Source organism: Dioscorea cayenensis, chromosome 5, assembly GCF_009730915.1.
Source record: "Dioscorea cayenensis subsp. rotundata cultivar TDr96_F1 chromosome 5, TDr96_F1_v2_PseudoChromosome.rev07_lg8_w22 25.fasta, whole genome shotgun sequence".
Classification (NCBI taxonomy): domain Eukaryota; kingdom Viridiplantae; phylum Streptophyta; class Magnoliopsida; order Dioscoreales; family Dioscoreaceae; genus Dioscorea; species Dioscorea cayenensis.
This window is the reverse complement of record NC_052475.1, coordinates 31,863,344-31,891,307: the sequence shown is the minus strand read 5'-3', so window position 1 is coordinate 31,891,307 and position 27,964 is coordinate 31,863,344. Positions and strand designations below refer to the sequence as shown.

At 35.5% G+C, this 27,964-nt stretch overlaps 2 protein-coding genes across 4 annotated transcripts; both read right to left on the bottom strand.

The window, feature by feature from the left end:
* Positions 1–388: 388 nt before the first annotated feature.
* LOC120260862 (GPI inositol-deacylase) lies at positions 389–13,589 on the bottom strand. Its single transcript, XM_039268437.1, is given in 19 exon segments — positions 389–1,315; positions 2,258–2,522; positions 3,410–3,549; positions 3,723–3,804; positions 4,653–4,981; positions 5,108–5,194; positions 5,349–5,512; positions 6,322–6,466; positions 6,601–6,720; positions 7,066–7,176; positions 7,462–7,491; positions 7,493–7,645; positions 7,853–8,004; positions 8,343–8,529; positions 8,617–8,754; positions 10,113–10,284; positions 10,446–10,636; positions 12,215–12,469; positions 13,068–13,589. Coding segments are annotated over 19 exon segments (3,348 nt in total). The 5' UTR covers positions 13,359–13,589; the 3' UTR covers positions 389–979.
* Positions 13,590–14,962: 1,373 nt separating this feature from the next.
* LOC120261034 (GBF-interacting protein 1-like) lies at positions 14,963–27,730 on the bottom strand. Of its 3 annotated transcripts, none has more exons than XM_039268692.1 (10): positions 27,511–27,730; positions 26,463–26,506; positions 25,155–25,254; positions 24,137–24,266; positions 22,608–23,209; positions 20,259–20,649; positions 19,353–19,662; positions 18,047–18,211; positions 17,030–17,533; positions 14,963–15,981 (listed from the first exon to the last, which is right to left on the bottom strand). In XM_039268692.1, exons 1-10 carry the CDS (start codon positions 27,662–27,664, stop codon positions 15,682–15,684), a joined length of 2,700 nt encoding a protein of 899 aa, XP_039124626.1. In that variant the 5' UTR covers positions 27,665–27,730; the 3' UTR covers positions 14,963–15,681. The 3 variants fall into 3 exon arrangements, with proteins under 3 accessions (XP_039124626.1, XP_039124627.1, XP_039124629.1); XM_039268693.1 differs by having other exon boundaries at positions 14,963–15,978; XM_039268695.1 differs by having other exon boundaries at positions 20,259–20,640.
* Between the last annotated feature and the right edge of the window lie 234 nt (positions 27,731–27,964).

Here is a 27,964-nt window from a genome sequence, read left to right as displayed (position 1 = left end):
TATATTTTACATCACTTCTATTTTACACAAAAACACTAGATTTATAAATGAAATAAATTATGAACCCTGTTTTGAAAGATATTTTTTTGAGCCGGCATTTGTCCAGGCTTGAGAATGGTACTACAGATTATGATGTCTCATTTTTTTGGCGAGGTATTAACTGTCAAGCAGGCATTGGACAAGCATTGTAGTGTACTATATATATATAGTTTATTGAAATATATTTAATTACATTTCTAAAAGCTTTCTTGAGTACAATAATAATATTATTGAGAGATTAAGAGTAAACATTGTGGTTCATGATATTATTTGAATTAAAATATCTAATCAAGAGTAGACGACAATATATTTCTCTATCAATGGAAAAGCTTGATGATGTCCATGAATAAGAGCAGACAAAATCATAAGAAAGCTCCATTAAAAGAAAGAAAGAAAGAAAGGAAGCTAACCAAAGAAAATTCACAGCCACAAACAATCAGTACAGTAGTCAACAAAACAATGATACTCTATTTTCCTGGGCGGACATGCAAAGCATCAAAACTTTAATGTCACTAACAAATACCCATACTTGATCAGCAAAAATCTCAACAGCCAATTACCCTCTTGAACATCAAACACAAATAAAAATAAATGATAAGTTTATGATATTCATTTGGACCTGATTTGCCGCAACCGCAAGGGTCATAATCTATCAAGCTCAGTACAACACCAAAATAGGAGGTGGGTGGGTGGCGCGGTCTCATCCTTTCTGCAGAGTAATACAATAACAGGAAATATTTCGAGCATTGTCCTCAATTAGAAACCGGAGGAAATCCCTGCTTAACTCAATCTGTGTCACAAAATTTGTCAACATGAAGCCAGGTCACTTCCTGCAATGTGTTGAAGTGGTAAAAATTGATGGAGCCGTGTATGAAATTTCACTTCACATGGGAGAAACCCAGGTAAGAAACTTGTGAACAAAGTATTGCCTATGAGAATGCTAATGTTTATGAGAGTGTCGCCTCCGGGTTCTATATGCTGCATCACCTTTATGTCTGTTTCTGTTACTGATGAGCGTAGCTGCAAAAGACAGGATTCCAATGCTTGCCAATGCGTAAAATACTCTGTAAGGGGCCAAGGCCAGAGCAGAGAGAAAAGAGTAATATCCAGCAAGAAGGTATACTAGACTAAGACCAATTTCCCGACCAAAGAGTCTAGGTAAAGGAGATGAGAGGGAACTGATGTCTGGTGAGGTGCCACAGAGACCATGGAAGAGTACGCCTACACAGAGAGCAGAGTCTGCAAACCAAGGAAAGCGCTGCCCCAAGCCAATTCTCTGAAAATTAAATATAAGGAACATATGTGAGTCATGCTACAAAAAAACTAGATGATGATATATTTACATCACATGCCTATGTATCTTCAGAAGAGTAGGGCAGGCAGAAAGCATAAATTAGCTGGGAAATGGCTCACTTTTTTGTCATACTTGCTAACCTAGTTGGCAATAACAGCATTGAAAGTATCAGTGTTTGTTGCGCTTGTTGATAAGCACAGAATATGAACGCAGCAATCAGTTGATAATTGATGTTGGAGCCTAGTCTGCAAATTTCTCATACACTTGGCTTACTGGGAATAGGCACTAACTGAGATGATTTGGTAGGTCTATTCACTAAACAATGAGGTAACAGGAATATAGATAGCAAAAGGATTCCACAAAACCTGGAGATGACATAGTTGGGTTCATGCAATTTAACATAATGTACTAGAACAGGCTAAGGGCCTAAAGAACAAGGTATAAATAATTCTACTTTCCCATCAAAACATCCTTTACTAAGGAAAATCTCTGCTTAATTGAAATGATGTAATCAGACATATTAAGTATTGAATAGTGAAGGATATGACTGAATAGAGGAATAATAGAGAAAAGGAAAATGATGAAGGAAAGGAAAAAATGGTTTGCATTTGAAATTAGTTTTCATTGTTTTCTTTTCTTTCCTTGATATATAAACAAAAGATCGCAAACATAAACATTTTTATACATCTACGACATCATAACATGAAATACTTCACCAAAATCTGGCTACAACTAATTTTATAGGTTGGCAAGCCATTGGCTTAACACAAATAACTGTATACTTCTTTTGAAAAATTAGGGTTGTCCATAAAATTGGTTCTCTTTACAGTTCTAATCAATAATTTGAGAATTCTAACCTTTCTTCAGGCATAATGTAATGTACAACAATTGCATTTAAGTAATCATGGAAATAGAAATGCATACCTGTAACCAAGCCACTAGTGAGGGTATAAACATGAGAGTTGCAAGAACATGCAAGATCAGCACTCCATGCTGATAATTAAAAATCTCTAACTGACTGTCACCATAGCTTCTTGCAGAGTTTGGACTTGAAGAGCTGTTCTCATCCAATGGTAGAAGTGGACCAAATACACCACTAGCTTTGGCTGGCAATGAAGATATGCCGTTGGTTCTAGAATCATAAAACTCCTTTCTTTGTGAATTACTGCGAAACGAAGCCGCCAAAAAACTGTTACAAAAATGGGATATAACTCTTAGACTCGTATACCATTGATTACAAAAAATGAACACAAGAAAATAGACCAAACAAGAAATTTGTTAGTCATTAAATTAACTTCCAATACCAAGGGATACCTTGATCATATTTCCCATGGTGCCTGTTTAGTGACCCAAATTTTTGTTTGACCAATTTGACTAAAATATTATTCATTTTCACTCATGAAAATTTTTCAGCCCAATAAGAAGAATCAACTCCTTCACTTTTTCTTTTTCTTTTTCTTTTTTAACTTGAAACAAATATCATAACAATAATCTCCTCTGAGAGAGGAAGATCAATAATCTGTTAGTCGAAGCACATGTTGGCCCTAGTTGACACAGCTTTAGAACTAATATTGAGTTCTTTCAACTCGAGGTTTTACTAAATCTTAATGGTGATCACGACAGATGGCTGGGTTCAATAATTTTACTGATCATTTATTGCAAGTTCAAGGGTAACCATAAAAGAATTGAAATTAATTCCCTATTAATAGTGAAATTACAGGTCGTGCAGAGACTAAAATGATGCATCTGAACCATTTGAAAGGGCATAATTCCTGTGCTGCTATGGTATTTCATTATCATTTAATCCCTGTAATTTCCAAATATAAACTTTATGACTATGACTAATTTCCAATAGCCAATAGCATTTTCTGAGATGCTTGATGCAAAGACCTAGGATAGTGTACATTCCATACACAGCCTCTAGTCAGACAAGCAATTTTTCAATATATACATGCAACAGGCCAGCTAAAATCACATGCTGTGATGTTCTATTGCCCAGTTAAAAAGTAGCAGCAAATGACCTTAACTAGGCCTCTGCGATTAACAAAGATATAGGATTTGTTTTACTTTATTTACCTGCATAAAGCTGCATGACAATGCAAAGCATGGGAAAGGATCAGAAACATCAGGCCCAGGGCTGGATGAATAAAGCAGATCACAGGGATTGTGACAATTGCAACCACAAGATTTGGGCTGTTTCTGATGATGCGCACAAGCTGCAAAAATAGTCATCTCATCTAGTGAGAGGGTAGAAGACTAATAAATAGCACAAAGAGAGCATAACACAACCAGAAATAATTAGCACAAGCAGTTCGAAATCACAGAAGACGATACTGGAGATTATGATTGCAGTATGAGAAAGTTATATTAAAGGTTAATATAAACATACCCTCAATTGAAAGAAGACAGACGAGAAACTAAGTAAACGACGAAGATAAGTCAATCGAGGATTTTCCTCCCAACCCTGCCACCTGCATAACAACCAAGCCTGTTTAGAACAAAAGCATTCCTAGTAAATGTTTGAGCTAAGAGGTATAAATCCCATGAAACCTGAATGCTGCACACACATTCTCTTACATCTAAAATTCCTAATTTGACAATGTTTTTGTTTTACATCATACTGCAACAGACAACAAACTACAGTAAATATCAGCAGCCAATGTCTGCTTGTGACTGTTAGTTTTTAATAACAAGAGTGATAAGTACATTGAGGACAATATCCCTATTGATGAAGATCCACCAGACAAACATATCACAAGCAAATTACTGAAATGTAATCGATATCAGATTCAGTCACAAAGCAGTCAAGTGTTCCACACTAATTAAAAAGCAATTTAGACTTATCACACTGGATAGTTAGTCATTAGCAAATTCCCAAATGCAAACTTGCATTAATTTCCTACACGGCTACACCAGTAGCGGGATAACTGAGTGGTATCAGACAGCCAGCATTCTCAAAAGCAATCTCACATATATTTCCACATCCATGGCAACCAAAGAGAGGGAAGCAAGTGAGAAGATTAGGAACGGTGCTCACAAAGCTTGTTCTATCAATGGATTTGTGAAACACATGTTAGAATGGCAGAAGCTAGCTTCCAGGCAGAACTGTGATTACTCAACTTGGTTGCACTATGCAGCATGATCTATACATAAGAGCATCTGCTTATCAAGAAACTTGGAACCAAACAACCAACAACAGATAATGTCAAACAAGATGAGCACATGCTAAATCTACATGTTCTACAAGCCAGACCTACCACACATTTGGTCACTTTGTTTAATCCAGAAAACGCTGAAGAATAAGAAGAAGAATACTTGCCGTTTTTTAATGAAAACTTGTACAGTGGCAGCTACATACAGGACAAAATAAGAGATCAATATCACAAGTATAACAGATCCATTGGCCACTAAATAACAGACTGTGGAGACCCCAACAAAACTGGCAACTGGAGTAACTGGTTCGCTTCTGAGCAAAGAAAGGAGTAATGAAACAGATATAGGAAGCACAGAGAGAAGCAAAAGTGGGAACGGTAATCTCAAATTCAACTCTACAGCTGTTATAAGTGATGGCATAGACAAGTCGAGTTCCCATGCGTCTGCTTGGCGCATCAAAGCAAACAATATCACAGCTACCATAAAGCCACAAATCTGCAAGTTCCACAGCTAAAAAGTTCAACTCACAATAAACAGCCTCAAAGCATCAGTGCTTACAATAATTAAACAAAGATATTAAACCATATTCACAAAACATAAAATTCATCATTAAATGTAAACCTGTGATGAATACAAAAGAAAGAATCTGCTTGCTGCAGCAGTGAGTGAAACAGAAAAATTGAGTTTGTATGAGCAATGTGGATCGACCTGCAAAAAACAAATATTTATGATTGTTCTCTACAAGAGGCGAGCAGAATAAATAAGCTCACGCATGCCTGATGTAAAATGGAAGGCTTTCAGTCATGATTCATGACCAACTTGAATAAGCAACTATATAAATAAAAAAATTCTAGATAATCACCAGCAAAAGAATGGTGGTTCTCTCAGACACAGGATTTGAAACCCACATCGCAGGAGATGAATCAACAACAATAGCCTCAGAATACAGATTAGGAATTATATGTAGACCTGACACAGCATCCCAAGCAAGGGCAACCGGAGGGAAGCAGCGCAGTTTGCACAAGTCTGCAAAATTAATGGGAATGCATCATATCCACAAATTCTTGAATGCAAATTATTCATGTTTGCTGAATGATCCATGTGAAATAAAATCAGACAAGAATAAGAAAATTTTGAAACACCCATGGGGGAACAAATATGCTGATTTTAGTGTGAAAAGCTTTACATTCAAGGAGAAAAAAAAAATGTGCAACTAACAGAGTAAAATAGCACAAAGAGCTAAGTGCATAGTCGTCGGAAAGGCACTAACTCAAGGGCAAACGTAAACTTGCAAATCAACCAAAAGAAAAGGACTAAAAAGTTAGGATAGTTTATTCATTCCCCACAAATATTTCAAAAGTTTGATTGCATTCCTTTCATTAGCAAAAATAAGTCCATATAAACTGTGTTCATTCTAATTACTCTGGAACAAAAACATGCCCTTTTTCTCATTTTATGCCATTTAAGGCATCATGACTTCAACAGGATTCACAAATTCACAACCATAAAGCAAGCAACCACATATCTCTATAAATTAAGATCTGTCAATTCATGACTTGTATGCCAATTCCATCAATTGTTTATTACTTTAAACCAGACCTAGAATAAATATTCATCTATAGCTCTTAAATGGCAAAAAGAAAAGCACCATATAGATCATGAAAATCATGTTTGCAGACAATAGTGGTGACAGAAGCTTAAATTAGAGCTTAAGAAGGTGGCTGTGGTAACACCTTCTGAGAATGCTTGACAGAGTAACTATTGTATTTTAGTCAATTGACAACAATGTTAACCATCCACTGAATTACAATAAGAAATTCAGTTAAAAGTCTTACTGCTCTGGTCCACTCCAGCTTGATCCCCAGAAGTTTTAATTCCACAGCCCACAGTTCTCAGTGAAACATTAATTGGAAAAAGGCCTAAGCTCAATGAGAATGACAGATTTAAAGCAAGAGGATGATCTTCCTTCAAGAACATTTCCTGAAGAAAAAAAACTGTCATTTTAAGTCATACTATGCTTAAGTTCAACCAAATATAAATCCAAGGAGAAGAAAAGGTTGCATGGTTTAGGCATCCTAAAATTTAAATGCAGATATTTAATTATTCAGACAGACCTCTTCAGCATAGATTGTGCGAACTGAAAAGCCAGGAGAAAATTTTCTCTGGCCATCTTCAGGATTAAAAAATTGGCCTACAGCCATAGAAGCAGCTGGGGGAGGCCTACCTGAAATAGTCTGCACATATATGTCAGTTCACGCATATAATTGAATTGAAGCAAAATCACAGCCACAGAACTTAAATATATGCCACTAAGATATCCAGAAACTACTAGCAATGTTCAAAGATTCACAAATTACAGCAAGAAAAGTATATCATGAATAAACCTTGGTTAAAATAAGTTGGGCGAACAACCAAATAATTGGAACAAAATAAAAAAATCAGATCAAATCCAAGCAAAAATTGCATAAAGAAAACTAACACAAACACTTGGCACATGATAGAGCAGTTGTAGTTAGTTTCAAAAATACGAGTATATGTAGACCACAAAACAAGATGCTAGTGCAAATTATAAACAATACCGGGCTAGGAGCAACTGAAATTGTCAAGAATCGGAAACCATGCATTTCCTCTGGACTCAATTGAAGCACAGCTGATGGAGGTGCTTGTTCAGTTTGACTTCCAGGCTCAATCTGGACAAATTAACATTTTCAGTCTACCCGACAATTCATGTATAAAGTATGCAGTTAGAAATCTAGTGAAAAACAAAAGAAAATATTGCACAGAAAAATAGAGAATGCAATCAAAGCATTTCATTAACTTAATGAATTCAGCCAAACCTTCAGATGGAACCAAAGTCATATAAACAAATAGGTCAAATCCACAACCTTAAAAACCAAAGTCTTTTTATTATTAACATGTACAAAAATTTAAAGCTAAACAAGCAAATTTAAAAGAAAGACCAGAAAAGTCTGTACCTGCCTTGGGGCAGGTCCTGCAGGAATCCTGAATCATCCGTGTTGTCACCTCAAGGATTCTTTTATGAGAAGAAACTTCTGCTTCTGATAATGTCTTACTCCTCTCAGGCCAGAGGTGTAATCTGACGCCGGAACATGGTATCAGGTTTGTAACAAAGATGAAGTGGCCTTTGCCATCCGATCCCTGAGTAAGCAACCATACTTCTAAATAAGCAATGAGAAAAAAATGAACCCACAAACTATCCTGGCATACACCAGAATAGCAACTAAATCACACAAGAATATTTTGGGCTTGGAAAGCATCATCCTTCATGGAGATAACAACAGAAATTGCGAACCAGAATTTAAACATAAAGGAAGCATTAATCTACTTAATCACATGTTTTCTCACCAGTTTCCTGATGTCTAGCCACCGTCTTTTCCCATCCATTGCTAGAATGGTAACAGAACTTGATTGCACATAGATATCTTTCTCTAGGCCATCATCAGTCCAATGCAAAGATGGTGAACAGGAATAGAGATGCCGTAATTGAGATCCTTCCCCTGAAAGACTCAAAATAAGAGATTAAAAAAATAATAAAAAAATCAAAGGTATGAAATATTTAGACAAGTTGTAGCATACATAGTTACTAAGAATAAAGCAATATTGGCAGCAGGAAAAATGAAATATCAACTTCAATATAAGAAACACTGGAAATATATGCTACACGAATAGATACAAAAGGCATACCATGTGAATTGATCATATTTTTAAATGCTTATGAAGAACATTTTAAAAAAAAAGTTTCACCATCTCCCGTTCTAGTATTTGTGTACAAAGAGTAGAACTCATAGGATAGTAAAATGCAAATTATCAACCAAAAGACTCATATATGCTGTACCAGTATCATCCTTTTCATCCTTCGTGGGAAAATCTTTCACCGGAGATGATTGCATATGCTCAAGCAATTTAAAATTTTGAGGTAAGCCACTTTGAAGCATTCTGACAAACACAAGAAGCCTCTTTTTGACGCTTGGGAAAGGTTGTCCAGTTTCAGGATTTACCAGATTAAGAAGGGTGTGTGACAACTGTAGAACATACAAGCGTCAAAACGAGTCACCATTGCATAAATAAGTATCACCCATTGGTCAGAATAGTAATATCATCTTATGCACCTGCACAACAAGTTGATTACACCAGAGAATAGTCTGGTGCTCCATCGAGAGCCATACATTCTTCATTCCTGAGCTACCTACCATAAAACCATGGCTGGAGGGAACAATTCCATCAAGAGAAGCCAACTTTGATCGGACCTGGAATAGTGGCATGAAACATACACAGAATCATATATCATATAACCTTTTCAAGTAGTTGTGAAATCAATGCCATCCTATCATGTTCAATCAAGCAGAGTAAAAGATATTTCAATATAAACAACCTAAATGGTTCTGCTGACAAAAATATATTACATATAGAATATGTTGGACAGTCAAATTTGTTAACCTAATGCAACGTTTCACAATAATTACAACTAAAAGGTGCTTAATTAACCAAAGCACTTTGTTATCTAACTTTACAGACTCAGTCCACACAACATCCGCCACTATCATCACATTTGCCTTAATATAATACTATAAACAGAGAGCTAACACTTCAAGGATAACTTGTTAACTGCACTCTAGACAATCCAACGGTACAACCTCATCCAACCATAAATAAACTGAATAATTTACAATTTATTTTAGGAATGCCCAGAGATGGGGTGCGGAAAGTCTAGGGCTAAGCAAATTTATAGGAAACAAGCCCTGGCACATTCAAAAGATACACATTAATATGGACCTGTTAGCCCTAAGCCTACCGAGTAGGCTCATATCAGACTTATGTGTTGGTTATTTTAAGACCAGCCAGACTGGCTCACACTCCTACTTGTGGACCATAACTGATTGACGTAACATACATGATAGTGCTAGTTTTTCCATTACCTTAAGATATATAAATACGAAAAAGTCCTTAATGGTTGCACATATAAAATGGTAACATATCATGATTCTACAATCACAAATAATATGCAACCATATTTATGCCTTCCACGTAAGATGATGAGAAAATGTACCCCAGTGGCTTTTTAGGTGTTAAATCATAATTATCAAATTAACTCCCACAATCAAATGTGTTCACTCCCTAAATATCAACATCACTAAAGGAACTTGCACAATCTATAAGACATTAAAACAGACATAGCCCATAATCAAACACATGAGAATATGTATGCTACAGCATTTCACCCCTCCACACACCTTTCTTACTGCAAAAATAGCTTAAAGATGGTGACTAATTTAAAAACAAGAAAAGTTACAAATCCTCTATTATAAGTCAGTCCATCAAGAGAACAATTTCCCACAAAATATACTAGTTGAGCTTCCAACAAAGAAGCCACACTCAAACAATAATTATCATGTTGTTGAAGGCAAAACAGAAACAAAAGGTCGCATAGTCCAAGGTCAGTCACAGAAAGGCTGATGGGACACAGTAACAGGCTAGTTCAGGAACTATCAATACTTAATGATGAAGGAGAGTGGGAATTGATGGTTACATTCAAATTAAGCAACATTATGGTATGGTTTACTGAATACTATGAAAAAAATGATGTTACTAGGGAAAAAAGGAAAACCTGATAATCATGAATGCCACCAGATATTGATACAACTACAACATGAGAAAATGAAGGGGCTGATACAAGATGGCCGCTATGCGTAGTTGTGGCCTCATAACCTTTTCTCCAACCTTCATTCACTTGAGAAAAAAACTGACCCAGGGAAGGCTGCAATGCAATAGGAGGCGACCTGGATTAAGTAACTCAATCTTGTCAAGTACTAAACAACAAAACCACAAATTTAAAGAAATTGCTGGAAAGGAAATACGTAGAAAATAAAGATAATGATAGTACACAATAAAATAAATAAAAATTTATGAATGTCAAAAATGAAATGAGAGTAGTGCTCACTGGTGTGGACTTGAGAGAGTTACAATAGTCTCTACTGCTGAATTCTGTAAATGTGGATGGACAAGTGCAGCTCGGGCCACAAAGCCACCCATGGAATGGCCTACCAATATTACACTAGTGGGCAAATTTTCTGAAACTTCAACACCGTCTTTGGATCTGGAATCACGAGATTCACGATATTGATCCAGGATCTGTAAAGGGTAAAATCTATAATTTCCAGAGAAATTCAGAACTAAGTCATAGATATCTAACACCGACTTTGAATATATTAACAAACATGCTAAGATGGAGACCAAGTATTAATATATTTTGAAAAAAAACTTTGTGAATTTGATCATATTGGTCTGGTTATGCTTTAAATTTATTTCCAAAATAACATTCAGAAAGTTTAGTATGTTAATGCCATACATTATTCATCTCATCTATAAAAACATAAATAGACCATTAAGAATAGGCATGGTTTACAATTCAACTAATTCACATTGAAATTGCCCCTTTTTTAGAATCATTGACATTTGCGAATACACATATTCATGAAAAGATAGATTTACACATAAATATAAACACATTTGGAGGTAATTGGAAATAATTTGGATTTGAAGTTACATTTGATTGGAGTTACACAGACTTGAAAATTCATATTAGCATAACTTTTTTGTTAGGAGGGGATGTCTACAAATTTGGATTTAGAAATTTTATGTTTAGTTGAAAGGATTTGAAATTTTGGTTTTGAAAATTTCTCGTTTCGTATATGCTCCTGAAAATTTGAGATTCTTACACATGATCATTAAACAATGAATCAAAAATAAATAAAACGTCTTCTATAACTTTTATATTGACATCTTTGAACACCTAACATTTTCTAGATAGCTTATATATTTACTTTTTATATGATTTTCATTATAGTTTGATTAATGCCCATTTAAAATATATGTATATATATAATTTTTATTTATAAAATTATACACCAAAAAAGATACTTAAAAAGAAAAAAATCGTATTTAACCAAGGGATAAGAATTTCAGTTTTTGAAGGGTATATATGAAAACAGAAATTTTAGAAGGGTGGATGTATAGCTTTAGGTTTTTGTAGTGGTGTATATATAAATAAAAACTGAGATTTTTGTAATCTATCTATAAAAGATAACAGAATTATTAATGAAAACTATAGAAAATAGGGTGCAAAAGAGAATCAAATAATATAAGTGAAAATCTAGATGCATAATGAAATCCAGATTCGACTTAAGCTCATTTTAATCATAACTCAAAATCAGGATTTTAAACCTTATTTGGAAATTAGCTATAAATTCTAAATACCATGTAGTAGTTCATGCTACAGTGAACTACTCTGAAACACAAGATTTTATCCATTTATAGAATTGAAAATCTCAATAATAAGTTAGAAGCAGTCAAATACACCCTAATATGTTTTGCATGTATGAACTACCACGTCCACGACATGTTGGGGTAAAACCTATACTAGAATTCTAAAGTTCTCTTACAAAGGAGAAAAAGAGGTCAAACACGGAACAAAAAGTTTATCTATTCATTCTTCACATCTAGTATTGTCATAGTCACACTCAGTAGGGATCTTCCTTCTGCTAAATTATAGTCATAATACACACACAAAAAAAAACTAAACATATTAGTGCCAGCTCTAAATATTAAGCTCAGCAACTTTTTGTGGCCTTAATGTTGTTAGCAGCTTCCTAAAGCAAATAAAAAATAATAAAAACAAAATAACGCATTTATGTACAAATCAGGAGGTACCCGGTGGATAGCATATACAACATATTCAGTGTGCTCTTCAAGTATTCGACCATCCATAGCAGAATGTTCTCCTTCGAGATCCACAGCGAACCAATCCAACATTCGAACATATTGGCTAGGAAATGCAAAATCATCTGATTCCTCCATAAATTCTTTTCCAGCCTCCACAGATAAAAGTGTTGCCTCCTGATAAAAACTAGGTTCAAATGGCCCTCCTTGATATGCCCTAGCAGATTCTGCTGCCAGAGACCGCACCTAAAAGAAAATATATAAGTATTAGTCGAAGGAGAAATAAAGGATGACATGGGATCAAACACAGAACTATATAAACAGTTAAAATCATCTCTATACACAAGTGCACACGCACACTAAAATGCACAAAAGAACACCTATATACAAGTTAAATTTCACAGGGCACAACAACCCTGCAACACGCTTGTCTTAGGCATCAAACTTCATGGCAGAAACCTAAACTCCTCCACACTTTTCAATTACAAGAATTTCAGTGATAGAGTGTTTGAGGTCATTGATAACCAGCTTTGAGGCGTTTCACCATTAGAAAAAAACTACATGCACGATCTACTTCATGCTAAACAATCAAGTTGCCGAATGATTTAGGGTTTAGGGTTTAGTTTCAGTATATGACAACTCCATTTTTCCACTATTTCTCAGAACTCCCTACTTCCACAAAGATAATCTTAGAAAAACAAGCCTGCAATAAATTAATGTTCTGTTCTTGATTATGACATATAGTATAACGAATTAGGATTTCATATGGCATCAAGGACTATAATCAATATGATCTTGGAGTGAAAATGAACACAAGAATCTAAAAAAAGCGTTAGGGTTTTGCCTGTTTGTAGCTGCCGCCATTCCCCGGAATGAAGAGCACCGGAACCCCATTCAACTTCTTGAGATGCTCCGCGAAATCGATCTTCTTCCATCCTTCATGGTACAAGAACAACCCATACTTGTCCGAAGAAACATTGGCCGGAGTGGCGATCGGAATGTAGGTAGGGTACATATAAGTCATCACGCAGCCGTTTGGCACCGGCTTCAGGAGCTTGAACAAAGCCGCAGTCATCAGCCATAGAAATCCAGCAGCGAGAGCCCCCACACGGAATTTGGCTCCGAAACCGTCCATGGGACCGAGATCTAGGGTTTCAACATCGGAGAACGAGATTCCGTGTAGGTTTTGCCGATCTGAGGGTTAAGGGAACTGAAATGGGCGATATGGAGCTCGATCTGGAGAGGGATTCGAGCTCAGAGAGATGGAATTGAACCGAAGCGAAGAAGGCTGATGGGATAAGCACGAAGAGCTTCGAGGATTCAGATCTCAGGAAGAGAAAGAAGACGAAATGGTGAGAGGTTTATATAGAGCTACGAGCGTACTCATGAAACCTCAAAAAGTTAAACAAATAAATAAATAAAACAATTTTATTAAATTTAAAAAAAAAAAAAAAACTTTATTGAATTTTTACATTTTAACGCTCCAAAAATTTGAAAATCATATATGCATATAGAAAACCACGTGCAATAGTTTCTACTTTCTAATTTTGATAGTTTGACTTTGAGGGCAGTCAGGATAAGGTAATGTATATAGGTTCTATGTAAAAAGAGTAATATTTTACTCGCATAGTAAAAAGATCTATCATCATCATCATCATCATCATCGAAAGTTTCAAACCCTTGCTCTGTATTTATATGTTTCCTTGACATCCTTAAATATAGACACTTATCAATTATTGGTAATATAAATCTTTGTAAAGTTGATGATAAACATGTGCCATTTGAATCGAGTGATTCAATGATAATGAGAAATTATTACAGAAAATCCCATCATTTGATAAAAAAGGCTACCTAAAATATAGATTTATAGGATCACAATAAAAATTTAAAATTTATGAATATGAAAATTATACTAATATTGAAGTTATTGAAAGGAGCAAAAGTAAATAATCATGATTCTATATCAAATTCATGCCCATTTTTTTCAAAATTCAAATAATTCCGTTATTTTACTTATATCTGATTTCTTTTCTGTTTTTTCCCCAAATAAACTAAAAACTATATTTGAGTTGATGATATAATGGTATTGTCAATTGTGTATACGAAACCAATTTGAATAAAATAAAATTAATGTGATAGCCGGCAATGCAAAGAACATGGATAATGTGACACCAAATTGGTAGTCCACATGAGCTGTGCACGTACATAAAGAATGGTGTTTGATTTGGATTTAACTCAGTCTCCCAACTTAACTTTGTGCAAGCATACAAAAAAATCAACAAGAATGAATAATGTAAGATTACTAAACCTTGACTAGAACAAGATTCATTATAATGCATTGAGTGAGTGACTGGGCAAAGAATAATAATAGGTAATAAAAATTCATCCCCAAACTGAAGTTAAAATCCACCTGTCCCATCCTTCATCTTCATTAGGTGAGAAAAATCAAATTGTATTGGAATTGTCCATGATTCAGACAGATGAAAAAAAAAAAACATAATAGCAAACAGAAGAGATCATCCTTTTTTTTCTTTTCATTTAAAACAAGAATACAATAAAGTAGTTCACCAACATCAGTCACCAATTCTTATTCACTTCAAATTATGTTCAGCCAAATCTGAAGAGAACCACATACAACAGAAGAAACTTTATGATATCAATAAAATCATTAAAATCAAATAAAAACAATGGTCACAAAATTATTATAATAATAATAATAATAACAATAAAGAAACAAACTAGGGAAAAAAATGTAAAGATTGTTTCTGTGACTTTGTTCAATAAAAAGGAAAGTTGTTGCATTCGGAGAATGACAAAGTCCTATGAAGTCAAAAAGAGAAATAGAAATATCCACAATAATGTAAATTAGGCAAAACAACCAAATGAAGGTGTTGCACTGCTGCTGCTGCTGCTGTTGTTGCTGTTGCTCCCATTGCACCGAATACAAACTTAGTAAACACATACTCTTACTACCAAAATTTACTTTACATGTAGTGGCAGGGGGACACTGAAAACCCCACTAGACTTAAGAAAAGCTTACCTCACAAAAGTTATTATATCTATGAACCAAAAGGGAGATGAAGAGAGCTAAAAGAACAAAACACAAACACTGGGAAAGGAGGGGAGTGATTAAAGAAAATTCAAAGAGCAATAGCATGCAACCTGCACAGACCCAGACCCGGCCAGACTAGACGAGACTAAACATCTTTACCAACTTTAAAATGGTTAATATGAGTCAGAGGTGGAGTTCACTCAATTTTCCCTTGAGAAATCTGGAGCCCTTCCCTACATTTCAACCATCCTTTAAATATATATATATACAATCTCCTTCCAGGCCATCTCTTATGAATGCAAATCTGATGTCTTCTGACTGAATCCAATTGGAAAACTGGAAACTCCATTCCTATGGTCTGTGTATGTTTGCTTTTGTGGCTACTGCTAACAAAAGATGTGCTTTCTCAGTAGTTATTAGTCCAATTGATCTGTGCACGCTGTTGCTGTTGATAAACACCAGCAGGAGGCCCCACCATTTCAACTGCACCGGACATAGGCTGAGATTGTGGGAGTAGCGGATGAACTGCAGTGGCTGCAACTGTCTGGGTGGGGTGGTAGATCCCTGTGAAAGCACCATGGCCAGCTTGAGACGGTGCAAATGACAAGGGCTGGCCCGGAGGAGGCAGGCTGTAGAAAGAACTCGGTTGCAGGGCAGGAATATCTCGTCCTGGAGCAGGAATCCAAACTGCCGAACCTTCGCTCTGCTTGTAGGGGCAACCAATGTAGAAATTAGTAAACCAAATGTGCAGAAAAACAGTAATCACCAAAACTGATATGAAGTAAATTTCACTGTTTATAGCAGTCAAGCAAAATGAACTGCCTAGCATGGCATAAGATAAATGTATAAGAATTTGCTGAACAAAGTTGAGAATAATCTGATCTTGGAAATAGGAAACTATAGACCTAGTGGTACCAGAAAGCTGAACTGTTATTAAACATTGTGAGCAATTAACCCATAATTAAGATTTCACAGGTGCGAAAACCCTAAAAAAAGATGAACAGGAAAAAACCAGCACAAAATACACTGATCCATACAGTACTTTTGAACCTTCAAAGAAAAATCAGAATATTTAGCTTTAAAATCCATCCCCCATTTCTAAAATATGTACTACACATACAACCCTCAATCTCTAAACTTGCTGTAACCATCAAAGGAGACTGAAAATGTAACCCTTTTTTGCTATAGTTAAAATTGAACTCATAAGATGATAAACATAGAACTTGATAGACATACAACTTAAGGCATATAACACCTGCTTTTCTATCAACTATGACAGCATATTGAATATTGTTGGGGGTATATTTTACAATGCCATCAAATGACAATAGACTCAATCAAACTTTAGTTCCATAAAAGTTTTGAACAAGAGTTTTGGCAATTCTATCCTCACCCGTACTTGAATTCTTAAGTTGTGCCTTTTTCCCAAATTAGTGATACAGCAGTAATATACTTTATCAAGCACACAATCAGGAAACAGAAACATAACTTCAGTTTCTCATATCAAAAGGCTTATCATAACATGTACCATTTGGTACTCCAGACCAGATAAAATATTGAACCAAGACATTGAAAATAAACTTATTGTTTTAGATTACTCGACAAAATATGTCTTACTTAAAATTTTATTTTCAGTGAATCAAATGACTGCACAATATCATCCATTTGAGAAAAAGCATAAGGACTTGGACTTTTAGAGGACAAGACTAAAAATAGAGCAAAAGAACATCAATTCTCAAAAAGAAAATAAATACCTGTTGCCCTGTCATATAGACATTATTTTCCTTGAACTGGGATGAAGTAAGATCCTCATTGCTTGTAGAGTTTCCAGTAGTCACAGTAGGGTTGGGACTATAGCCAGCTGTGTTCAAGTTATATGTTCCATACCCAGTAGGCATTCCAACGTGAGTTGAGTTCCCACTGTTAGTTCCAGACTTGAATTGAGAAATTGTATACTTGACAGGGGTGGCAGAAGGTGCTGGTGCTGCAGGTGTAAATATGCCACCAGTGGGCGGCTGCTGGTGGAATGCGGCATTGCTCAAGAAAGGGTGAATATTAGCTGGAGGAACAAAAAACGGCGAGATATACTGACTATATGGCAAGTAGTTCGGATGATAATGTGATATATGTACACCAGCTGGTTGCCGAAACACAGGAACAGGTTGCTGAGTAACAGGAATGGAACTCTGTATGACTCCAGCAGCTTGGGTGGCAACTGGAGTTGGCACAGCCGAAGAAACAACCAAAGAATTCCCACTCTAAAAATAAAAGATGGACGCAATGGCCTCATTAGAAATCAGAAGTGGAAACATATAAATCAAAGCATTATCTGAATAGCTAGCATAAAACAGTCAAGATGGCACTGATAATTATAGTCTTCGGAACCATAAAATGAAAAAAGAAATAGAAATGAGGATTTATCAGCTTATCAACTCTTCAATGGATCATAGGTGAAGTTTTAACTTCTTAACTAGATCAAACACAAGAATAGAATATGCATCATCTAACCAGGCACTTCCTTCAAAATTCTAACATGCAACTCACAGCTTGAGAACAGAAAATGCAATTCATAAGAACATGGCAAAAGCATGCAAAAGAAAAGAATCCCAATAGCAATAATGACAATCAAATCATTAAGACAATAAATGCATAGCTAGCAACACCAGTATAGTATGGTGGGATCAGAATGCACAGATCAAGTTTCAATGCAATATTTTCAATGAACTTTCCATCTAATAAACTTGGAGGATAAATGAGAATGGCAATCAGACCTCTTGTGGAGACTGCCCAGTCTGAGCCGGTACAACTGCAATGTTCCCATTGAATTTAGCAGCAGCACCAGGTGGAAGGAAGGGAGAGAAGCGACCATCACCATCAATGGGAGGCCGATAAAATGGAGTATAGTAACTTGCAGAAGGATCAAAATGATGCTGAAGCTAATAAGACATAAAAGAAGTTAAATTCAAGTAGTGCCTAAAAAGAAAAGCCTTACTTCAAATATTTGACTCAACCACCTTAATTGTATCAGATATTAGATATCATCCACCATTGCAGATAACTGTAGCATAAACTAAAATGACCCTATAGACATAAGCAGCTTGGCATGGATAAATGATATGTACACCTATATTTGCACGCGTACATGCACACGTGCACACACTGCAGCTAATTTGTAGTGTACATGAGGATGAGAAACCCTATAGGCATGAGCAGCTCGGCATTAAAAAGTAATATGTATATCTATATCCACACACACACAAATTGCAGAAAATTGCAGCATAAACTAAAATAAGAAAGCCTGTGGGCATGAGCAGCTTGGTGTGTAAAAATAATGTATATCCATTTCCACACACACACACACATATTACAAGATGGCGCCTTAAGTACACTACCTTGTTCCCAAAAGCAGCATTACATAAAAATAAAATAATAACATAGAAATTGCTATCAAATAATGGAGACAAATAAAAGCCAATAAATGGAAAATCAAGCTATCTATGCCCATCATAATGTTGCTTATGTATATCCATTTCCACACACACACACATATTACAAGATGGCGCCTTAAGTACACTACCTTGTTCCCAAAAGCAGCATTACATAAAAATAAAATAATAACATAGAAATTGCTATCAAATAATGGAGACAAATAAAAGCCAATAAATGGAAAATCAAGCTATCTATGCCCATCATAATGTTGCTTATGTCCAAGAGGCCAGTTGGAGAGGAACTCACATCACTAGATAATGAACCAAACATCAACACATTTTCATGGCATGACCGCCAGAGGGTTAATTATTCACTTAAGTTTGATAGTTACGCACCAGATCAGATTACATACCATCAAAGGTGATAGAATGTTGACATAAAAAATTTACTAAGTGAAAATCAGGTCACAAGGTCAAATACCACAGAATATAATGAAACAGCACAATTTCATAAAAGGATTTTGGTATCAGTACAGATACACACAAAACCATAAATTATTCCCCATAAATGAAAAATTGCCTGATGCAATCAGACACAATATATTGCGTGATAGATTACATAAGGTGAGAAGTGTGGCAGAGGACTTACAACAAAGCTAGGGAGCCGAGAGGCATCACGTGGCTGATTCTCAGTGCCCTCAAAGGTAGCAAATTGGCTAAGCATTTGCGGTACCAAACCCAAAGTTGAATAGGTTGGTGTCGTATGGATAACCGAGTGTTGAGGGCCTTCTGAAGCCAAAGTTGATTCTGGTTTAGACTGATCATACTCTTGTATGTCAGGGCCTCCTGAGGAAATACCAGCTCCCATCAATGACAAATTTTCTAGTTTCTCTGTGGATGAATGAGGGTCCTCAGGATAAGCTGCCGCTTCTTGTGTGGTTGGAGGTGGAACTTGAATGCTTCAGTCAAGTACAAAGAGACCAAATGAGCTCAAACAGACCCACATTGAAAGAGTAAATGTAATATAAAAGAGTTGTCACTTGTCAGAACAAAAAGAAACACAAATGAGAAGAGAAAATAAGCGCTGCTAAGTAACAAAAGCATAATAGCCTCAAAAATTAAGAATAACTGGTGGCCAACTTCAACTCAAAGAAATGATAGTTAGGTATCAAGTGTCAACCACAGGCTGATATGGTGCACTTTAGGTTAAAATTAAAAAATGAGTTTAAATCTACCATTTTCCATTACCATGCACAGTTAACTTGAATGAAGGGCAAGCCAACCATTTTGAGAGACCAAAATGGCATAATAATCACTAAAAATCCTCAGCAAATGTATAGCAAACTTCATTCAGCATTCACGTGATATGATGATAAAGTTTGGGCCAATCATTGATCTTTTGAAGTTTTGAATAGCTATACTACATGTGTCAATTGTATACTAAACAAAAATCACCCTTTAGGCAAAGATACTTCGGAAAAAAGGAAAAAACAAATAAGAGAGAGAACTACCACTGGAGCTGTGAAAGAAATAGAATGAGGGGATTAAATCTGACCTTGAAGAAGGCTCCTCAACATTTTCCTCAATCTCTTGTGATGTCTCAGACAGTGGTGTAGAGCTCTTTTCACTGTCAGCGCGATTTCTAGAGTGGGTATTGAGTCCAAAATTTGCATCAAAGCTACCAAAACTAAACCCAGATCTTTCAGATTCTGGAACTTGAAGGTGGTTAGGAATAATCACAAGCTTAGTGTCAGAGAAATGCAGATCTTCTAGCTTCTTTTGGAGTTTTGGCAAAGCATCATCTGAACCTGTAGAACTTGATGGAGGTAGTAATCTACCAACAGCTTCTGCTGGGACAGATACAATGTCAGAAGTGGCCTGCACCCCCGAGACTTGAGCTGAGTTTACTTGAGTTGGCTTTGCTTTCCATTCCTTACCTGCACCAACTACCAGTAAGTATATCATACTAAACTTCATGCGATCAGCAGACTTTTGAAAGCTGAACTTGGAGAAAATTAAAAAAAGACCAACAACGTTTATTCTCATTTTCTATTATTTTTTCATTAGCATCAAAAATAGAATAGAACTAATGGAGTATCAACGAGGGTGGAATAGATAATTTTGTCTGGATATCTGGGCAACAGAGCTTATAATGCTCAAAGCCATTATCATACAGACATAGGCTGGTTTGGATTAGAATGGTATCAGATATTAAATATCCTTCACCTGAAGTGTGCTTTTTTAATATTGTCTTCCCCTAAGGGCCTCTACAAGAAGCTAAAGTAGCTTTGCATTTGGATGCCATACTTGCGATTTGCGAAGAGCGCTCTAGAGTTGCATAGGTTGTTTGGATAAAAAAATAATACATTAGTGCATTCTTTAGAGACATGAGCTGAAAAGAAAGGGGAACAAGTGTGGTTCATAAGATATAAAGACAAGGAGAGTATATTCTTGAATTTTTAAAGACATTTTGGTCCCAAAGAAAAAAAAAACTCTAGTGCTATTATTGAGGACATTTTGGTCTTTCTCTTTTTTTATTCTTTTTTCTTGGCATTTCTACATTTTTTTTTCAAAAGGCCAAATCAAACACTCTAAGGTTGGGCCAAAAGTGCTTTTCTATATTAACCAAAAAAAAAAGTTTGTTCACAAAGATGGTCAACCCAATAGGACCATAAACTTAAATTGCACTATATCAACACCATAATAACCAATAGAGACAGCATTTATTTGAGTTGAAGATCTATCAATTTCAATAAAAGACTACAATATTAAAAAATTAAGGATATGACGAGCAAATGTGCTAATGCCACCACTAGCTTAATTCCTGCTAATCCATTGCTAAATTAAATGTCACCATTAAAAGCATTAGCTAGAACTATGCATTATACAGGTCTTAGCATAAAAGCATGCTGAACACAAGTTCATATTTGAAAAACTCAGTCCAAGTTCAATTAGGAAACTCAGGAAGAAACACATTAAAGGAAAGGAAATCAAGAGTTTATCTAAGAACATAAAGATTTCATTTTGATCCCAAAGGTAAAAAAAAAAGTTCTCTAAAGTACTATGAGATTGAAACTTGTCAACTGGCTATGGCACAAATGATGCCAAAACAGGAGAATGCTTTAGAGCAGTCATCTAAAGTTTTTAAAGAAAAAGAAAGAAAAACACCTTCAGGCGGACTATTCCATCCAATGAAACCCACCACAATTTAGGAGTCTACCAAAAAATTAGTCTGATCTAATTGGATGCTATTATCAAGTTTGCCCACACTTCAACTTCACACTTTAGACAAATTATTTGAGGCCCTACAACCCAGTCAAACTTAAACCAAGCAATACATATTTACAACATCAACATAATGAAGCCAATGGTTTAATCATGGATTGATTGTTGAAAGAAATGGCACAGAAACGTGTGCCTTATTTTATTAGTAAGGAAAATGAACCAACCACCAGAAATTTCACATTTTTCAACAACAATTTATCTAAGCTTAGAACGACTCCGGCAAAAACAAATGGACAACCATTAGGGCAAATTTGGGTTAGCATTCGCAAATTCAACAATATTTTAGGCCAGAATCATATGGTATACCAACATAAATAAGGATTGGCTACAGAAGATGTTTTAGGACTGCATTTCAAGGACCATGCCACCATAGGTTTCTTGAACCAGCTAAACCATACTTCTGTTCCAGTAGATTACTCCTTGACCACACTACGAACATTGCAAATTGATAAAAGTTCTAGAAAAACCATAAGAATGTTAATGTTGTCCCTGATATTAACCATATTCAATTAGATCAACAGTAAAAGATGTCATCTAGGTCCTGCACAAGTAAAGCATGCTGAAAGGAGAAGGTAATAGATGCATAAATAGGAACATACAAAATCAAAACATATAATACCTTTATGAGGAGCACTTTGCTGTTGTGAATGGCTGCTGTAATTAGAAGATGGCCTGCTGCCCGCAGAACTAACAAGAGAAGATGATGCATCCTGTGGTGCATCCAATTGTTGGTTTGCTTCAACTGCAGGTTCTTTACCTAGCAACTTTCCATGCATGTGATTATTTTGCAATTCTGAAGACTCTTTTGAGCCTATGGATGGTAATGCAGAATCAGCAACATCATGCGATACAACACTATTAAAGGCTTTTTCAACCGGTTGCTTATTCCCAACTTCACGTTTGATTGTACCCACTAAAGCTGGAGCACGTGTGTCAAAGCTTGGCACTAGAACAGGGTCTGAAGCTGAAGCATAGACCCCAGCAACAGGTGCTGACCTCATGGCTGACTGAAGCTGATCAGGAGACTCAGAACCCAGAAAAGATGGCCTTGATGCAGTATTAATTTTAGCATCAGCCAGGGGCCCTTTCTTGATAGATTCAGTAGCAGAATTTTCTTCTGTTTTTATGATACAATTGACACCAACTTCTTGAGAGATATGCCCTTGTGGTGGCATCAAACTTTCTGCATTTGAAGGACCATTGGCAAGTACACCTACAGAGCTGAGAAGAATAAAGCAGGCAAATTACAATAATGCTAAAAAGGGGCATGCAAAAAGAGATCAGATTCTGCAGTACTAACTGTGATCTATGTAGAGCAGGAGCAATATGTAAACTTTTTTTTCCATTATCCTATCAGGAAAATAGCGAAACATGAAAGGAATAATATCAGGTACTCAAGCATTAAAAAAAATGAACAATTTGATTGTTTAAACAATAAAATAAAACCATAATGCATATCTTAATATTAAGAAAAAGACAGCACAAAAACACAGAATCTAAAAGGCTTTCTTTCGCATATCCTTCGTCATCCATCTATATGGCTCTGTGCATAATTCTGGTGTCCAGGAAGCTACACAAGTAAATTTAATTTGAAGACAAAATTAGGATGTCATACTTTCTTCAACTGGAAGATCCAACATTCGAAGGTGCCTCTAAGAGTCTAAGCCACTAGCACAGCAACTACAAAAGTTGGATATGCACTCTTAATCTGGAATGTAAGATTTTCATCTGGGCTACGAGGAATTTGATGAACTAATTGAAATATTGAGTTTAAAATTGAATACATTAGTTATTAAATCTAAACAAGTAGAAATTGAAGAAAAAACCAAAGGCCAAACTTTCAAAATCAAATATATAGTTTATAATTACTAAGAGAAAAAAGTTATAATGCTACTTCTAAAGGCTACTATTCTAAACCAGAATAAGTTAACCCAATTGAAAACAATCTCACACAAAATATATATATATCATGCATTCACTGCCTATATAAGTTGACTTTTTGGTATTATTATCAATATGTATTGTCTGCATAGCTAAAAAAAAATTTATTAAGAAAAATAAGAAAGAAATGTATAAGTTTAAGATTAAGATCAAGATCAGTAAAAAAAAGTGAATCTTCAAGAAAATACCATAACGATAGGCAAGTACCTTTGTAACGGAGTTGTGGACTTAATTTCAGCATCATGCATAATGGGAGATGGAGTAGATCCAGTGTTTTTCTCTGTGCTTTGATTAATTCTATTTTCTTTTTCGCCAGCATACCTTCCACTGTTCACCTCTGCAGTGATAGCAAAGATGTGTGGCTCATAATAGCAGGAACAGTTACTTTTGTTTCTTATAGAAGTTAGAAGAGCTAAAGGTTAAATGGTGTTATAACAATATTAACTAGTTTTGGGCTCCCAAGATTTACAACCAAAAACTGTAGGTAGGTACAAAAGAAGGCATACTAAGCACAGTAAAGATTGTGGACCAATATTTCGCATTCTAACTTGATAAATCGCATATTTACCAATTGCAAAAATTAAAAAGAAAATCCGAAACAACCATAAGCCAACCCCATGCAGACAACTTCCAAAACTACATTAAGAAAAGTTTGTAACTTAAGTGGTGGAAAAAGTTTGGACGTTGAAGTATAATTTAATGACATGCAAAAGAACTGCAAATATTGGCACAAAACAATGAAGGTAACATCTAAACCCACTTCAGAGCTCAAACAAATATTGATCAAAATAGAATTCACAGGCAACATGGCTTTAATGAATGGTTAACTGTTACTACAAAATTTTACTACTAGAATTCAAATAATGATTTCACTAATTGAACACCAGATTGCAAACGAATACATATTGAAAAGTTGCCAGGAGGTTGAAGGAACGTAACATAGTAAACATACATTGAAATAAGCAGTCAGACCTAAAAGGTAAACTAGATAGGTTTTTTTTTTATTTTTTCAAATATAATACAACTTTACTACCATCCATCTTAATGGGGCACACATAGGATGGTGGAAATATAGATGAATTTAAACAGCTATGCAAGCCATTAGGATAATCAGAATGCTGAAAAAGTAATAATGCTGAGGCATAAAACCAACAAGAAAAAATCTGGTATTGAAGAAAAATTTACTCTTTAGCTATAAAATCATCATGCAGTGAAAAAGAAGTACCATTTGCTACATAGCGAGCAGAAAAACTTCCTCTCCCACCCCTGTTTCCCCTTCCTTGCAAACCTGGTCTCCATCTAGAATCTGTAAATTCTTTGGAGTTCTGTAAAAGGAAAGAGTGAAATAAATAACTTCTCATAAACCAGGAAGCAACACGCATAACACATCACTGAGCCAGCATCTGTTACAAGGGTGCACAAGTCCTAACCATATGGATTAGAAGTGAAGAGGATACAATTGCATTGTGGACAACTGCACATATTCAAGCTTAATGATGACATGATGATCTTGTAATATTTTGCATATACATAAACCATAGCCCACTAGTTAGACGTAGATGCTTCCAATCACCAAAAATTAAACAGATGTTCATCATCTTGGACATGGTTACAACTTCAAGATTTTACTTTAAATAACTGTGGACAGATATGTGGGCACAATTGCAATAAACGAAGGAGTGTAATCAAACTAATTGGCCACTTTCAACCACCTGACTTCACAATTTTAATATACTTGCGCTGTTATTTATAGACTCAAACGATTGAATGAAGGGGCAGACATGATTTGGCAGCATGGGAGAGCACTATTACACAAATATAGTTGTAGTGAGAACAGACATTAGCATTGCACATGCATCTAAAAACATCACGCGTTGAATATGGGATATGTAAACTTGTTTTTCTCCCTTCTATAACAATGAATCATTCGCCTACTACCTTGAATCATGAACTTCAGAATAGAACCAAGCAATCCATTCTCTTGTTGTGAATCTCATACAAGATACATACTTGCAATAATATACATTCTTTTCCAGGAAAACATGGTTAAATTCCACATGAGCTTAGTAATTGGTTATGACAAGTATCTTCATTCACATCGATCTCAAGCTCAACCTTACATACAGCAATATATGTATATGATGTAGACACCTCTTAAAATTAACACTTAATGAGGAAAACTCAAACCGAACTGTATTAATAATAAGAATATTAGAAAAGTAATTTCAGAAGGAACTGTTCTAATTGCTTTATGAGAAATCTAAGGCATAAAAAAGATATTCATCAGCTAGAAGCATGCAATGCATCACATGAGTAATGATCAGTCAGAAAAATAACATGACCACCATGTCAAAATCCAATATATTGATGGAATAAATCATCTCTCTTTTTTTCATAGGCATAGATCTTCGTTCCTAAGCATAAATGCTATGACGCTAAAAGAAACTCAAACCACTTCGTTTTGAATAGAAAAGAGGAACCTATCATAAAAAGTTTATAACAAGGAGGCATTGTGTAAATGAAATATGTGTACCTCCTTTCTCTTGTCACGCTTTCTTTTGACCTCATGAAATGTATCTGAAAGAGCATTAACAGATCAAAAACACCATACGAAAATCATTTAGGAAAATAAGAAAGCGAAAAAAATGTGAGTGGATATACATTTAAGTTTAACAATATATGTCACATAAAAGAAACTCTTTGACACAGTTATATACTAACCAAACTAAATCAGGGAACAGTAAAAACATCATAAGGGGTCAACAGAAAAGGAACAACTTAAGAATTAATAGATGTACGCATGACAGCTTTTTTAGCATCTTGTGTGTATCTAAACTAAACCATAAATGTCTTCTAAAAACAAAAGAAAAAACTGGCTTGACTACCCATTTGAAACATGAAGCCAATATGTTAGCCATAGTTGTAAGGACAGGAAAAGCTGCTAAACCAACTAGCAGCCAAAGAATTTTAGTATGGTCATCAAAAAAACACTGAACCGCAACGACGACAACAACAAAACACAGTACACTCTATGGTCAGCTCAGGGTAGCCCATACCATGTTGTAGAAACGAAAGAATATCATTGACGGCGTTATAGAGACATAAAACAATACTGAATCACATTCTACAGCATAAAATTGAGTGGATCAGACGTTGAAATTAGGTACTAGCAAAACCCATCCAAGACATCAAGAACCATCTTCGTCAGTGAAAAAACGAACAATTTCGTGAAAGAAATGCAAATATCATTCTCTACTAGATCAAAATCTCAACTTCCAAATCAAAGCCAAAAAGAAAAGATTTAAAAAAAAAAAATTTTTGAAAGAACCGACAAAATCCAAAAGCCTTCATTCCCCAAAACCTCGAAATCGCCATCAAAAACAGTCGAAACACCGTCAAAAGCAAAAAATCCCTCAAAAGAGAAACCCCAGCCGAGCTTCGACTTGAATCAACCTCAAAATCCCCAAATCAAATCACCAAAACACAAACCCCTCCGAAAACCGTAACAGATCGAAGCTAAACAAGAGCTAACGAAGCATAAAAGAGAGGATCAATGGGTAACGTGGAGAGAAATGAGGTACCTTGGAGTAGAAGGCGCTGTGCTGTCTCATTGGGATCCATGGCGCACTCCTTGAGCATTGCGTAGACCTCCTCATCGCTGTGGTTCCTTGCGATCTCTTTGATGTCCTGGATCGTCCTCCGCACACTCCCCGGGATCGAAACCCTAGCGCTCATCTTGGTGGCCGCGTTACCGAAAGAGAGGGAAACCCAGATAGAGACACAAGAAGGAAGAAGCAGGAGGAGGAGAAACGAAAGAGAAAGAAAGAAACAGACCTTTTTAAAATATATATTTTTTTATTTTTTTATTGCAAATTTTTATTTATTTTTAAATTTTATTTATTTATTTATTTATTTGACAAAATAAATAACCACAAAGTGAGAAGCAAGATTGGCTGTTAAACTATGAGCTCTATGCCCTCGTTTGGATTGGCTTATGAAAAAAATGTTTTTTTTAGTTTAGTATACATGTTTTCA